Source organism: Passer domesticus, chromosome 14, assembly GCF_036417665.1.
Source record: "Passer domesticus isolate bPasDom1 chromosome 14, bPasDom1.hap1, whole genome shotgun sequence".
NCBI lineage: Eukaryota > Metazoa > Chordata > Aves > Passeriformes > Passeridae > Passer > Passer domesticus.
Genome location: NC_087487.1, coordinates 19,949,513 through 19,964,651, shown reverse-complemented (window position 1 = coordinate 19,964,651; position 15,139 = coordinate 19,949,513). Strand labels below are relative to the sequence as shown.

Below are 15,139 nucleotides of genomic sequence, written 5' to 3'. Positions count from 1 at the left end.
ACCCTGGGTGTAACAGGGATCGTGTCTGGGATCACACTGTGTGTAACAGGGATCATGGCTGGATCACACTGGGTGTAACAGGGATCGTGTCTGGGATCACACTGTGTGTAACAGGGATCATGGCTGGATCACACTGGGTGTAACAGGGATCGTGTCTGGGATCACACTGGGTGTAACAGGGATCATGGCTGGATCACACTGGGTGTAACAGGGATCGTGTCTGGGATCACACTGTGTGTAACAGGGATCATGGCTGGATCACACTGTGTGTAACAGGGATCGTGTCTGGGATCACACTGTGTGTAACAGGGATCATGGCTGGATCACACTGGGTGTAACAGGGATCGTGTCTGGGATCACACTGGGTGTAACAGGGATCATGGCTGGATCACACTGGGTGTAACAGGGATCGTGTCTGGGATCACACTGGGTATGTAACAGGGATCATGGCAGGGATCACACTGTGTGTAACAGGGATCATGGCTGGGATCACACTGGGTGTAACAGGGATCATGGCTGGGATCACAATCTGTGTAACAGGGATCACACTGGGTGTAACAGGGATCATGTCTGGGATCATGTCTGGGATCACACTCCGGTGTGAAACACAAGCTTCCGTGTCTCCAGTTTAATGCAGGAAAGGTTCTGCCTGTCTGTTCCAGTTACTCACATCAGAGTGGGTTTCACAAGGGATTAGTGCAGCCCTGCTAAAGGAAAGGGATGCTCCTGGAGAGCTGCAGGAACACAAATGGAATTAAACCTCTGGGACACCTGTGGGCATAGGGAAATCAGTGCAGCTGGCTCTGGTTTGTGTACACTGGTTTGTGTGCACACTAGTTTGTGCACACAGGTTTGTGGCTGCCCTCTTCCATTCCTGGCAGTGTCCCAGGCCAGGCTGGGCAGGGCTTGGAGCACCCTGGGAAGGTGGAAGGTGTCCCTGCCATGGCAGGGGTGGGAGGGGGGAGCTTCAAGGGCCCTCCCAACTCCAGCCATTCCACGATTCTCTGATTATTTTAACCCCAGATAAACACTCTGATGATATTTTCTCTCTCTGATGTGTTATTTGTCCTACCAGAACCAGTGTGATTTACAGGCACACGCAGAAGGGACAGGGAAATAAAGGTGAGGAGGTTCCTGATCCCTGACCTCAGAGAGGAGTGATCAATCTGCTCACCCACCATGGGGCCATGCCAGTGGCAGTGCTTGGAAAGAGCCTCTGGTGCCCCCAGGGAAGTGCTGGGAGCTGCACTCTGCACAAGGAGACACTGCTGCTGCCAGAGCAGGCACAGCTGCAGCCCCAGGAGCACCAATCCAGCTGCAGGTGCACCAATCCAGCTGCAGGTACACAAATCCAGCTGCAGTGCACACCTGGCTGCAGGTACACCAATCCAGCTGCAGGTGCACCAATCCAGCTGCAGTGCACACCTGGCTGCAGGTACACCAGCCTGGCTGCAGTTTTGGGGACACAGCACAGACTGCAATAGGGAGAAGCCCTGGGATTAGAGGGGAGAGGCTCAGCTCGGGAGATCAGCCCCTGTGCTGCACAAAGGCAAGTTGAGCCAGACAAAAGAGCTCTCCTGGTTTATATTCTTAAGATGGTATCGAATTCGTTAGGAAGATGGAACAGTGGGAGACGTAATTTACCTATTTCATACAAGCCCTGGATCTTCTGCAACTGGGTAAATTGATTTACAGAGCTGGGAGGCAACGCAGGGCTCCCAGGGATTATTTACTGACCCGCAGAGGGCACAGCCTCCGGGGGGAAAGGTGGGTGCAGCCTGCCCCACAGCCCCCCAGCACCCAGGAGAGGCTGGGCAGAGGATGGGCACTGAGGAGAGGATGGGCAGAGGATGGGCAGCAAGGAGAGGATGGGCACCAAGGAGGGGCAGGGAGAGGGTGCCCAGGGCAGGGGTGGCCTCCTGGACAGCCTCTGGGAGGGCACAGCCTGGCAGAGGGTGGCACGTGGCACTTCCTCAGCCGAGGCCATAATTCCTGTTAAGATAAATCCCAGCCATGGAACAGCGCTTTAAAATGAGGCTTTGAAGGAACGAAATAGATCAAAAGGTTCTTTTACAGCAAACTCTTCTCTGTGAGCACAGCGAGGCCCTGGCACTGGGCAAAGGGCTGCCCACCCTCACGGGGAGGTTCCACCCCGGTGCCCACCCATCCCTGCCCTCTGGCAGCGGGATCCATCCCTGTGTCCTGTCCCTCCCCTCATCCCAAACCCTCTCCGGTTTCCCTCAGCCCTGCTGTGTCCTGTGTCGGGAGCACAGACCCTTTCTCGGGAGCTGCCTTTGTCAGCCCAGCCCGCCCCTCCAGCTCCTTCCCACCAGAGGTAATTACCTTAAGAGCTCGTTAGGGCGCAGGATGTGCGGCTGCTGCCTGGCAATCGGGCTCTATTTTTATCCCGGCCGAGTCAAACGCGGCACTTTGACAGGAGCTGTCCCTCCGGCAGGAAGGAACTGCCTTCTTACAAATGACTTTCGCTAAAAACCCAGTTCCTGTCCCTTCCCAGCGGCTGGGACACCCCTGCCGACCCGGCCCAGGCCCAGCCCTGCCTCTGGAGCATCCTGCACAATTCCAGCTGACCCAGGGCAGAGCCCACAGCAGCCAGGGATCCTGCATCCCACCAGCGCCGGGGGTGCTGTGCAGAGCCCTGCTCACACCCAGGAGCTCTCCAGGAACAGACCCCACGGGTCCTTCCCAAACCCAGGGATGAACCTGCCCCCACAGCCCCTGGGCACCCCACAGCCCCTGGGCACCCCACAGCCAGGCTGATGCTCCCAGAGTCTGTCCACAAGCAGGAGCAGAGCAGGAGGATGTCAAACACGCCTGAAATGTGTATGGATTGCAAGGCCATAAATATTTGAAGGGGCTGAGTGAGTCTGTTGGAACGCTGTGCAAGCTCCAGTGCCCCTCAGCCCTTCCCTTGGCCAGGATGCCAATCCCTGTGGCTCACCGCCTGTCCGAGTAAAGGCCAGGATAATTGCAGCACTTACAGGAGCGCTGTTGTGGGGCCTCTGCCGTTTATCACAGGGCTTTTCTCCCAAGCACACCTGAAAGCAGCCAGAAGCACTCACCCCTGCCATGCCTGCTCCTGCGAGGCTTCTGTCCTGCCAGGGTAATCACCTGGGGCCAGAATTGCTCTGCCTGGAGCCCGAGAGCACATCCTGGGAATGGGAATGGGAATGGGAGTGGGAATGGGAGTGGGAATGGGAGTGGGAATGGGAGTGGGAATGGGAATGGAAATGGCACACTCCTGTGGGAGCTCTGCCACCCCAGCACCCAACACAAGCTGCACCCCGGGCTGTGCCTGCTGGAGGTGACACTTCCAGCCACTGCCACCCCGGGCTGTGCCTGCTGGAGGTGGCACTGCCACCCCGGGCTGTGCCTGCTGGAGGTGGCACTGCCACCCCGGGCTGTGCCTGCTGGAGGTGGCAGGTCTCACGAGGCTGAGGTAGGGCACACAGAGAGAGTGGACAGGCAGGTGCAGGAGCAGCAGCTGAAGGAGGGGGAAGCTCCTCAGTGCTCCTGCTGCTCCTGCAGCTCTGTGCCCCAGGGCCGAGCAGGAGCCACCAGCGTGTCAAAGAGCACAGCTTGGGAGGGGCAGGAATTACACACCCCGAGAGGAGCTCCAAAGCACCCAGCCCACTCCCCATGCTGCTCCCTGACAGCCCAGAACAAATCCCTGTGCTGACTACAGAGCCCTGCAAAGAGGAGCGCTCTGCTCTCACTGCTTTCTGTGCTCTCTCTGCTCTCTCTGCCCTCTCTGGCTCTCTCTGCTCTCTCTGCTCCCAGCACAGTCCCTGCCCGGCTGCTGTGGCTGTGCTCAGTGCCAGGGGACACTGCCTGTGTGTCACTGCTGGCACGGGCAGCACCAGCAGCCAGGGAGGAGCCCTGTCACTGCCATTTGTTCATTATTGGATAGATTTTGTACGGGTGCCTTGTTCAAGGTCCCTGGTACTTCACCGTGCCCAGAGCAAAGCCCAGATGTGGGGCTGGGGTTCCATGAGGGGTGTGCCCCTACCTGGGGCTGTGAAGGGCACAGCCTGCTGAGCTTCCCAATGGCCCCAAGCACCCCGGGCTCCATCCAAGCCCCACATGCAGGAATCTGCCACCAAAGCAGAAATCACGTGCTCAAGGAGTCGCTCCCAAGGAGAGGTGGCAAACCATTGCCTGCTGCTTTGGGGTTTGTATTAACCTTGGGAACAAGGGCACCCTGAGATCACACAGGGAACAAGTGCTGGGGGACAAAGGAGGGACAGCAGTGACAGGGGCCACAGGGAGAAAAGTCTGTTTGGGTTTAGGAGAAGAACCTTAATGCTGGGGAGGAGCTCAGGATCTCCGAGATTTCAGCAGGGACTTGGTCCAAGAGAGCACTGGGGAGGAGTCTGACAGAGCTCAGTGCCACGGGGCCACGGGGCCACCAGGGTCCCTGTGCAGATGGAGGGGGACAGGCTGGCACGGCAGGAGTGCTCCCAGTGCCCATCACACCTCCACTGCCCTGCTCCTGCTCCACTGCAGCCCAGCCCTCTGCTCTGCTCCTGTGCTTCTGCTGCCCCCACACCTTTTCCAATGGCCCCGGGAGCTCCAGGTTTTCAGGTCCCAAAAACACTCTGTTCTCGTTCCACATTTCCTTTGGAAAGCCATTTTTACTTGCAAGCCAGAAATATTAGTCAGCAAACTATACAGTGCAAGGCTAATGAGGACTAGATCGATTCATGAAAAGTACCTGCTCAGCAAATTTATTATTTTTCAAACATAAGTCTACTGGATTCCAGCTTTTTCCCCCCAGTCCCCAAACACTGCCCATTCCATGAGTTAAGTGTATAAGGGATAGCTGCAATTGCTACCTGATCCATATATCCTTAAAGCCTCTTTCCAGCTCCAGAATGGCTGACTCAATTTTAGTCATTTTTTTATTAAAGAAAAATCCCCTATGGGCAGCTGGATGGATATTTCCTTTGGGATCCCAGCCTGTGTTCCAGGGAAGGAGCCAGCACGAAGCAGCCACTATAAACCCTCTGAAAAACACAAGCCCCTCATCGATGTGACAGATATGCCACTATAATTAAAATCTTTGGCAACAGACATTATGCAGCCAAAATATTCTATTTCGGGCTGCAGCATTGATCAGATCCTGACATCACACATTAACGAGCTGAGGCCTTGCTGGCTGTGGAAGCTGCTGTTAATTGTCATGGAGAAAAACCACCTGGATTGTCTGGTGAGACACCGGAGCTGCCAGCCCCAGCTGCATCCCCCTCCTGACCCAGCCCAAGGGTTTGGCCCTGCTCAGGAGCCCAGGGCTCGTGTTCTTTACTGCCAGGGAGGAAAGATTAAAATACGTGTGAACCTTGAGTTTCCAGCGAGCTGCTCAGTGCAGAGACCTGGCACTGCCAGCACAGGAAAGTGGGACTCAGCCTTGGCTTGCTCCAAGGATTGAGGGAACGGAGGGAGGCTCCCGGCTCCAACAGCCAAAGAGAGGATGGTAAAATGATTGTGGCAGAATTCTCCTGATAAAACCACCAGGGTGGAGCCAGCAATGCCTGCACCTCTCCAGGAGGAACTTCCCAACTTTTCCATTTTCCCAACACCGAGTACCTGACAAGGATCCAGGGAGGTCTGCAGCCTGTTCCCTCATCTGAGAGGAGCTGTTTCCATTCACAGCAACTTTCCTGGCCAGGACCAAAGGCCAACAGCCTGGAGCACAAACCCTGCCTGGTTGTGTGAGGAGCACTGGGATCATGCAGGAATGGATGCACAGAGTGGATCCCCAGGCTGGAACAGCCCTGCCCCACCCTGGGGTTACATAAACCCAGCCCTGCCGTGCAGCTCTGACGGGCATCGGCCGCGACAGCCGCTGACTGCGCTGAGCAAAATCAGATTTTCCTGCATTTCACCCCGAGTCCCTCCCAGATAACAAGCTGGAGGAAGCACAGTGGCATCCTGTACTCTGTGTGTGCACAATTAACCAAGTTCCTCATCAAATTTCAGCTGCCAAGTCACTTCTGTGAACAAAGACAACAGCACCGGTGAAGGTGATGTGCTTGGATTGTAATTAATGCCCAAGTGTAATTAAGGGACCTGCAGCTTTAAAAGGACAATGCAGGAGGGACAAAATGCCCAGCTGACCACCAGGATCCCACTGGATCATTCCTCCACAGTTACAGAAATCCTGGTTTTGCTTAGAAACAAAGAGCTTTTCCCCTCCAGCACCTGAAGCCCATTCCCTCACCTGCCCCGGCCCTGCCTGGGAAAACATCAGACCCTCAGGAGCAGGCATTGTTTGCAAATAGAATTATCAACCAGAATGGTCTGGGTTGGAAAGTCCACCCAGTGCCACCCCTGCCATGGCAGGGACACTGCCACTGTCCCAGGTGCTCCAGCCCTGTCCAGCCTGGCCTTGGGCACTGCCAGGGATCCAGGGGCAGCCCCAGCTGCTCTGGGCACCCTGTGCCAGGGCCTGCCCACCCTCCCAGGGAACAATTTCTGCCCAATATCTCACCGATTCCTGCCCTCTGGAAGGAAACACACTTCCAGATGATTTATTTTCTGAAGAGGAAGGAGCTGGTCTCCAGGATCTGGGCAGCAGAGCTGGCACATCTCTGCCAGCCCTGCTCACCTGGCTGCTGCCCCAGCACCCCCTGGCATCCTGACTCCAACCCCACGGGCACACACGCCGCTGGGTGACACATTTCATCAGGTTCTGTCTCACTTTCAGTTTTTTATTTCTGTTTTCCAGCAGCATCAGCGCTGCACACGCTGGCGGAGCTTGGTGAGGCGCGGGGACGTTCCCTGTGCCAGCCCCTGCCCAGCACAGCACAACGACAGGATTTGGTGTCCCCGAGTCCCAGGGAAGGCATTCCCGCACGCAGCTCGCCTGCTCCCACCCCGCTGCCCTTCACGCTCCCCTTCCTGGCTGAGCAGAAATGCTGTGGCAGCCGGGGCTCCTGCAGGGCCGAGCTGTCCCTGTCCCTGTCCCTGTGCCTGTCCCTGTGCCTGTGCCTGTCCCTGTGCCTGCCCCTGTCCCTGTCCCTGCCCTGCTCCTGCCCAGCTGCTGCTGCTCGGTGACAGCCCCAGAGTGCTTCCAGGGCGATTCCTGCTGTGCTGACCAAGGACAGAAGGTTTGCCACTCTCCTGGGCCTGGGCAGCAGCTGGCAGAGCTCTGCTGGCATGGGCTGGGGCACGAGGAAAATGTCTCTTGTGGTGACAAAGGTGGCACATAGATCAGATTTCAGAGAGGGACCAAATGCCACAGTGGGTGCAGCACTGATGGCAACACAAGGGGAGAGCCCACAAATCAGGACAGGATGTATGTTCCTGAGTTCTGAAGCTTCCAGCAGGCTGCTAGGAGCAGCCAAAGGTCAATAACTACTGACCCTGCCAGAGGAGGGCATTTACCCCCACCCTTGGAGCCACCTGCTCTACTGGGAGGTGTCCCAGCCCATGGCAAGGCTTGGAACAGGATGAGCTTTCAGGTCCCTTCAACTCAAACCATTTAGTGATTCTATGATTCAGTGATCCCTTCCAGGCACCCCCAGCCCTGGCATGGCAAAGTCTGGCCCAAGGCAGCCTCAGTGTCCATCAGAGCCTGCTGCCATCTCCTGTGCTGTGCAGGAGCCACAGGCCTGCAGACACTCACTGTGGACACAGCGGCCCCACAGCAACTCCAGATCATCAGTGCTCCCCTACTGCTGCAATAATTTACCCTGGAAACATTTCAAAGAGGAGAATTTGACCTGACACCTTCCTATTTGCAGAAACAACTCCAGAGCTCGCTGTAGCCAAACAATAATTGGGTTTTGTGCCCACAAACAAGTGGCTGATGGCAGTGGCAGCATTCAGGGCTCTGCCACAGCTCCCAGCCTGACCCCAGGCTAAGGAGGGACTGTCTGCTCTCCACAAAACGGATGGAAAATAAACCCCAGCACTTCCCCCACTGCAAACCCTCGTTTGGCTTCCTCCCGGCCTTCTCAGTGGCACATGGCACGAGACAGAAATAAGCACAAGCCATCCTGGAGCCACCCACTGAGGCAAGGGGCAAAACCCTGGCACAGGGTGCCCAGAGCAGCTGGGGCTGCCCCTGGATCCCTGGCAGTGCCCCAGGCCAGGCTGGGGCTGGGAGCACCCTGGGACAGTGGCAGTGTCCCTGCCATGGCAGGGGTGGCACTGGGTGGGCTTTGGGTACCTCCCAACCCACAGCCCGCCAGGATTCTGTGATGCCACACACCCTGCAAGGACCCTGCATGAACTGGGGAGCATTTCCACAGACTGAGGGCACCCCCAGCAGGGCCCTGCCCTCCTCCACTGGTGGCATCTCCGCGAGGGTCTCACTCCCACGCACTCCTCGTCCACCCCACACCCTGGCCAGGAGCAGCCAGCTGCGAGGTGTCAGTGACCAAACCAGGTCACAGAGGGCTCTCAGGAGCTGTCAGTGCCCTGGTGCTGCACGGGGCACACCAAGGCGTGCTGTGAGTCCTGGTGCTGCCAGCTCATGGCCACCGATGTCATCCCCGCGGCCACGATCCCGCCGGGGTCCCGAGGCTGACTCAAAAATTTAAAATAAGTGGGCTGCTCACGGCACTTTCAGTATTCCCCAGACGCCTCAAAAAAAGCCTCCTGCTGCACGTTACCTAATTCTGACCCGACAGAAGGAGCAGATTCCTTTTTGCTGGTGCTGTGGTACACATCCCCGTGCAATGGCATCTCTGTGTGTGTGCGGAGCGCGCGGACAGCTACATCTCTATCTGCCTCTGTGTCTGGATTTGCCTTCAGCGTCTTCCTCAGCAAAGTGATAAGCAAAGTAGTTCTGTCAGGAAATTGGCTCCTGAGAGGGGAATAGCCGGCGGGTTCACAGCAGGTAACGTTGTAAAACAGGTATGAAAAGTGAACAGAAAACAGACATTTCGGCTGGCGGAGAAAGAACAGCAATAGAAATATTTTCCACGGGTTTGCAAAACAACTTGGGGTTTTGCTCCCACTGAATTGTGAGTGAATACTGTCCCCCATTTTCAGTGGATATTTAGTGGATGTTTTCCTCAGCTGCCTTCTGTATCTTTTGGACGTAAATTTAAGAGGAAAAGGAGATGAAATGCTTCTTTGACTGCTGTTTTCCCTTCAAAGTCATTGTGCATTTCAGGCAGTTCCCTCCCGAGCCTACCAAACCAAGTGTATGCAAATGCTGGAGCCAGGGGCGAAGGAGCTGCCCCGCCAGCACAGCTCACAGAGACACAGCTGAGCCACAGCGACGGCTCTCTGCTGCTAACACATTTCCAAGGCTATGAATATAAACATGGCTTTGAACAGCCAACAGCAAAGCCGTGCTCACGCTTTCAGCCTCCCTGGGACCCGCAGGCCGGAGCTGCCCCAGCCTGGGGCTCCCACTCTGCTCCGAGCCGGGGCTGCTCGGGGGCTCTGGAGGAGCAGGAGAGTGGGGGATGCTCAGAGAACCCGGCCCAGGGCTGGCCTTCAGCCTGGACCCCCAAACTGTGACCCAGAGCCTGGGACCAGCGTCCTGAGACCCCCAGCCTGGGACCCCCAAACTGGGAACCCCAAACTGGGAACCCCAAACTGGGAACCCCAAACTGGGAACACCAGCCTGGGACCCTCAGCCCGGGACCCCCAGCCCTGCACCCTCATCCTGCCACACGCCTCATTTCTGTCAATGGCTTTGGCCCTGCTCCCTGTCCCCACACTCGGGCTCCAGCTGAGGAGGGAAGGAATGGCTCTGGGACAGACAGACAGACACCACAGCTGGGCACAGAGCCCTGGCGGGTGGCCCCCGGAGTGGCCCTGTCCCCGTGCTCGGGGCTCCGGAGCAGCCGGCCCTGCGGAAGCCGCGGTCTCCTAACCTACTTCCCGGGAAAAGCAATTGGAAACTCTGCGAAGATAAAAAGATAATGAACAAATAACCTTCACTGCCACAAAGCCCCAGCTCCCCTTTGTGCTGCTGCCTGATATTAATGATCCTGTCAGGGCTCCTAAAGAACTTCGTGCTCCAAGTGGGAAGCAGGGGGTTTGTCCCAGAGTGCAGCCAGGAGCTCGCTTTCATTTCCTCCCAGTCTTAGGCAAGAAAGTTCTTCAATTCTGCGTCTAAGAAACCATATATTTATTTTCTCACATCTCCGCGTTCCTGTCGTTCTGCTGGGGTTTGAAACAAAACACCACTGTCTTTTCAGGAAAAAGCTTGATGCATCGAGCAACGGCAATCATTAATTATTTCGAGCCTTTTATGCCACCACTGACACCACAGTGAAGAATTTAAAACATTTCCTCAGACAAGCAACTCGCAGACAGCAAACCACAGCACTGCTGTGTGTTTCAGAGCTCTTTTCATCCCCGAGGGCGCTGCAAGGAGCCTGGCCAGCGGAGCACGAGGGGTGAAACTCCAATTAAACACCCGGCTGGAGCAGCCCTCACCACGGAGATGAGCCAAACGCCTCCAGGAGTGGCTGCCCCTCTCTGTGAGCCCCCTCTCCAGGGGACACATCTCGGGGCAGTGACACCCGTGAGCCACCCATGCCCACGGGTGGCAGCCAGCACGTGCCAAGGGATGGGGCAGGGATGGCACCGCTGCCTTCCCAACCTGAAGGATCCAAGCACAAACCACCAGCTCTGCTGCCTGAGGAGCTGCCCGTGGCCTGTGGCACTGTCAACAGCAGCTTTTCCCAGCCAAGAGCCCAGCATCCTCCTGTTCAGGCAGCTGCTGCGAGTGCCCGAGCGCTGCCAGGGCTCCGGGCCCAGCCCTGCTCACTGGCAGACAGATGCTGGGACAGCAGCTCCCCCAAACCAGCAAGCACTGGAATTCACAAAAAAACCTCACGACAAAAGGCTCATGGAGGTGCCAACCCCGCTGCCCCGACCACTGCACCCCGGTCTCTGTGCCCATGGCACCTCTGTCCCCCCAGCAGCACCTGGGGGGCCCAGGGATGAGTCCTCCAGGCTCCTCTGCCTGCCTGGATGGGCTGTTCAGGAGTGGAAATTCGGGGGAAAAAGGGGAAGGATTCATCCCAGCTCACACAATGAACCGCTCGTTCTACATGGGAATATGAACAAAGCAAACCCTGGAAAATCAAATAAAAAAGGCTTTATTTAGAAGCAGAATGCTCAGGTATTATCTGGCAGCAGCAAACCCCTACTCACACACCTTCATCAAGCGCAGCCAGAGGTTAATTTCATGACAGATTTCACCGATGCCATTATCTGAAATGTAAATAAACCTGCTCAGAAATCAGCTCTGCCTCCGGCGCTGCTGCCTCCTGCCCAGCAGCGAGGCCAGATGACCCGTCAGACAGGCCACGCTCCAGGGAGGGCACCGAGCCCGTCCTCGTCCCTCTGCCAGGGCGGGCACGCGGGCACAGCAGCAGAACCAGGCGCAGGCACGAACTCCAGCGCTGCGTGCGGGAGCCGGGCTGCTGCTCCGGCCGGGCTCCCCGGATTCCAGCAGAAATAGAACGGCACAAATGACACCCAACAGGCGCAGCACCAGGCGAGGAGACACTGTGGATCTCGGCAGGATGTGAAATCCCTGCGCTCGTGAGGGAATGACCTTCAAAACTCATTCAGCGCTCGCAGCCTGCGCCGTGACGGTTCCTCCTCACTTGCGAGACATTACACATTCCTGCTATGCTCTCCCTAATTTCGCATGGACTATAAATACTTGGCTTATAAGGCAGCATGAAAGCAAGCGAGAGCAAACATTTAAGTGGGGTAACCTTGCTTGTCAGGGTAGCAGGAGCAAATCCTCCATCCCTCGGGTCGCGCATGCCAAATGCCAGGAATCCCTGTTTACTATGCTACACATAAAATATCAACCGGAATATGGGACCGAGTCATATTTTCTCTTAAAAAAAAAAATCACATGCAAAATGACGACACCTTGTTAAATTGTCTTAAGGGCAGAAAATCCAGATTTTTCTGAACTGCTCTGCCCACACTTTCTCTCCCCAACTACAGTTTCCCGTTTAATTAGTATTAAAAACAACCTCTGAGAGACGAATTAGTTTGGCTTATGCAAAATAAACTGGGCTGCTGTTCGAGCCGTTTACTGGGTCACACTTTACAACCCCGGTGGGGGAGGTGAGCGGAGACCGGCAGCACTTACCACCATTCTTCAGTGGCATTTGCACAAATCACCCTATTTATCGATTTTAGGCTGTTTAAGCCAAAATGACGGGGCCTCCCATAGCCTGCAGCACCCTTGGTAACCGTCCTTTGGCATTATCACCAGAAGCAGGTTTGCGCCTGGAAATGGAAGGATGTTCACCCCTCCTCGGCATGACAGGCCAGGCAGAGCTGGGGCCCCCGGGGCTGGGCGGGGGGAGCTGTTGCTATTGACGTGTTGAGTCACCTTTACTCAAAACTCTGCCCCGAATTTTCCATCGCCCACGGGCTGGGCTGGGGCCAGCCGCCTCCAGCAGCAATCCCCGCGCGTGCGGCTCCGCACAGGTTTTCGTGAGCTCCCTTGCAAGGATGATGCTGACGGCAGGAATGAAGCGCAGGAGCAGCCGGAGCCAGGGATGCTGCTCTCAGCCCCCGGTCACACGGTCCCGGCACCGGACTCGCTCCAGCGGAGCCCCGGAGTGCGTTTCCCTAGTTTCCAGCAATACGACACATCCCACGACATCTGCGCGCTGAGCGCTGTCCCTCGCCGCCCTGGCAGCGCAGGGACACCGGCTGAGGGGCGACGGCCCCGGCCGTGGGTGCCGGTGCCGGTCCCGTTCCCGGTGCCTCCCGGCACGGGGGCGCAGGGGGCGGCGGATGCGCGCCCGTCCCCGCCGCTCCGGACGATTACAAAACCCGAGCGCTCGTCGCGGCCAGCCGGGCGCTAACGGGGGAGGCAGAGCGGGCCCCCGGCCACGGCGGGGCCAGGAGGGTCTGTCCCTGGCAGCAGCACCCCCGCGCACCCCTGCCCGCAGCATCCCTGCCCCGCAGCATCCCTGCCCCGCCGCATCCCCCGTACTCCCCTCGGCGCCCACGTCCTCCCCGCGCTGCGCGCAGCCCCCGCGCCCGGCAGCGGGGGGCTCGCCCCGAGCGGCTCGGCGGGGCCGTGCCGTGCCGTGCCGGGCTGCCCCTGCCCCGCTCCGGCTCCGGGTGCTGCGGGCATCACGGCGCCGGGGGCAGGCGGGCGGCTCTCCGCGCCATCCCCGCGCCCCTCCGCGGCTGGGGGGGTCCGGGCGGCGGGGCTCAGCCCCGGGGCTCTCCCCGCCCCGGCAGCCGCGGCTCCGGTGGCCGCCCGCGGGCCGGGGGAGGCGGGCGGCGGCGGCGGCGGGGCCGCCTTTGTTGGCGGCGCGGGGCAGCAGCGGCCGCCCCCGCCGCTCCGCTCCTTTTGTCTGCGGGGCCGGCGGCAGCGCGGCGCTGCGGGGGCAGCGCGGCCGCGGTGCCGGCGGCGCGGGGGCTGACCTGGATGGTGCAGGTGTACTCGCTGTCGTCCAGCAGCCGCACGGTGCAGTTGTACTCGCGGTCCAGGTTCCTGCTGCTGCCACTCATCCACCTGCTCAGCATCTTCCCGGGGCGCGGGGCGGCGGGCGCTGCCGGAGCCGGGGCTCACATCCCGCTGCGGGGCGGTGCGGGGCGGTGCGGGGCGGGGCTGTGGGCGCGCCCCCGGCCCGGCTCGGCCCGGCCCGGCCCTGCCCCCGCTGCGGGCGGCGCGGCGCGGAGCGGAGCGGAGCGCGGTGCCCGTGCCCGTGCCCTGCCCGGGCCGCGGCGCTCGGCGGGCGGGGAGGAGGCCGGGCCCGGGGGTCGCCCGGCGCCGGCTGCGGGGCCAATCTCGGCGCGGCGGCGGTGACGGGCTCCGCCGCAAACCAATGCGGCACGGGCGGCTCGGCCCCGCCGCCTCCGCCGGGAGCCCCGCGCGGGAGGGAGCGGCGGGGAGCGGCTCCGCGGGCACCGCGCTCCGCGGGCACCGGGCACCCGGCGCTGCGGGCTGGCCGCAGGTGGCCGCGGCTCCCCCGCAGCCCGGCGCCCACCCAGGGGCTCCCCCGCACCGGGGACAGCGGCTCGGGACAGAGCTCGGGCACCGCGGGGCGCCGAGCACGGCCGGTGATGTCCAGCGGGGTCGGACAGGTGGCAGGGGGTACCCGCGACCCGGAGCCCCGATCAGAGGGGCGGGGGCTGCCCCAAGGACAGACAGCAGGTGAGTGGGTGTGACCCGGCTGACCCACGGTCCCTGCCAAAGGACCAGCCTGTGCCCAGCTCTCTTGTCAGAGCCCAGTTCCATTGCCAGGCTGGGATCCCCGTGGAGGGTTGGCAGCTGCCGTGGTCCTTCCAGCAGAGCCAGCCAAAGTGCCAACGTGGCCCCCAGGACGTGAGCTTGTCCCCTGGTGTTCATTTGTCACGGAAGGAAACCTTTAAATCTCTGGCTTTTGGACAAAATGGACTCCCAGAGCCAGCAGTGCTGATGGGATGCAGCAGGCGCTGCTCTGGGCCAGGCACATACCTGGTGGCAGCAGCAGCATCACGCAGGGAGGATGGGAATCCTGCGGCCCCGGCCATACCTGGGTGTCACACCCCCCAGAGCCACCCCCAGGGCCCCACCGAGCAGTTCACAGGGCTCCCCACACCACCCTGGCTGCACACACACCCACAAATGCCCAGATCAAACAGGACCCCTGTGAAGCTGTCCCCAGTCTGTCTCCCTGCACCACAGGCCCTGCTCCCTCTGCACCTTCCTGGCTCAGCTCCCCTTTGCCCAGAGCCTCTCCTTTGTCCCCTGCTGCATTCCCAGGCTGCAGAGCAGCTCCCACCCTGCCCCAGGAGCACCAGCCTCCGTGGCCCACAGCTTCCAGCCTCTCCCCACACTCCCTCTGCCCCAGCTTTGCCCATTCCCTGCCTTCCCAGCCAGAGCCAAACTCCTCACCTTCCCCAGCTGTTCCCAGCGGCCCTTCCAGATCTCTGCTGCCTGCAGGGCAGTGTCTCCCTGCACAGTGTCCAGCTCCCACAGGAAGGAGGCTGCCCTCAGGCCAGTGGCTCTCCAGGCTCTCCCATCCCTGACCCTGCAGTGTGAGGGGCTGGGATCCTTCGGGACCCTGTGGTGCAAGGGTTACATTTTGATGGGTGGTGAGGGGTGAGTCTCCCCCAGCCTGCAGCCCCATCCCCAGCCAGGCTGGCTGTGCCAGGGCTGCCTGTGGCCCTTGTG

General features: G+C 59.6%; 1 protein-coding gene across 2 annotated transcripts in view; it reads right to left on the bottom strand.

The window, feature by feature from the left end:
• FRMD5 (FERM domain containing 5) overlaps window positions 1-13,701 on the bottom strand; it is a 61,357-nt gene extending 47,656 nt beyond the window's left edge. The window contains exon 1 of one of the 2 annotated variants that reach the window (XM_064388495.1): window positions 13,405-13,701. In XM_064388495.1, the coding sequence (XP_064244565.1) occupies window positions 13,405-13,506 (102 nt within the window). In that variant the 5' untranslated portion in view covers window positions 13,507-13,701. The remainder of the gene's footprint in view (window positions 1-13,404) is intronic. The other variant, XM_064388494.1, reaches the window with a different exon arrangement.
• Between the last annotated feature and the right edge of the window lie 1,438 nt (window positions 13,702-15,139).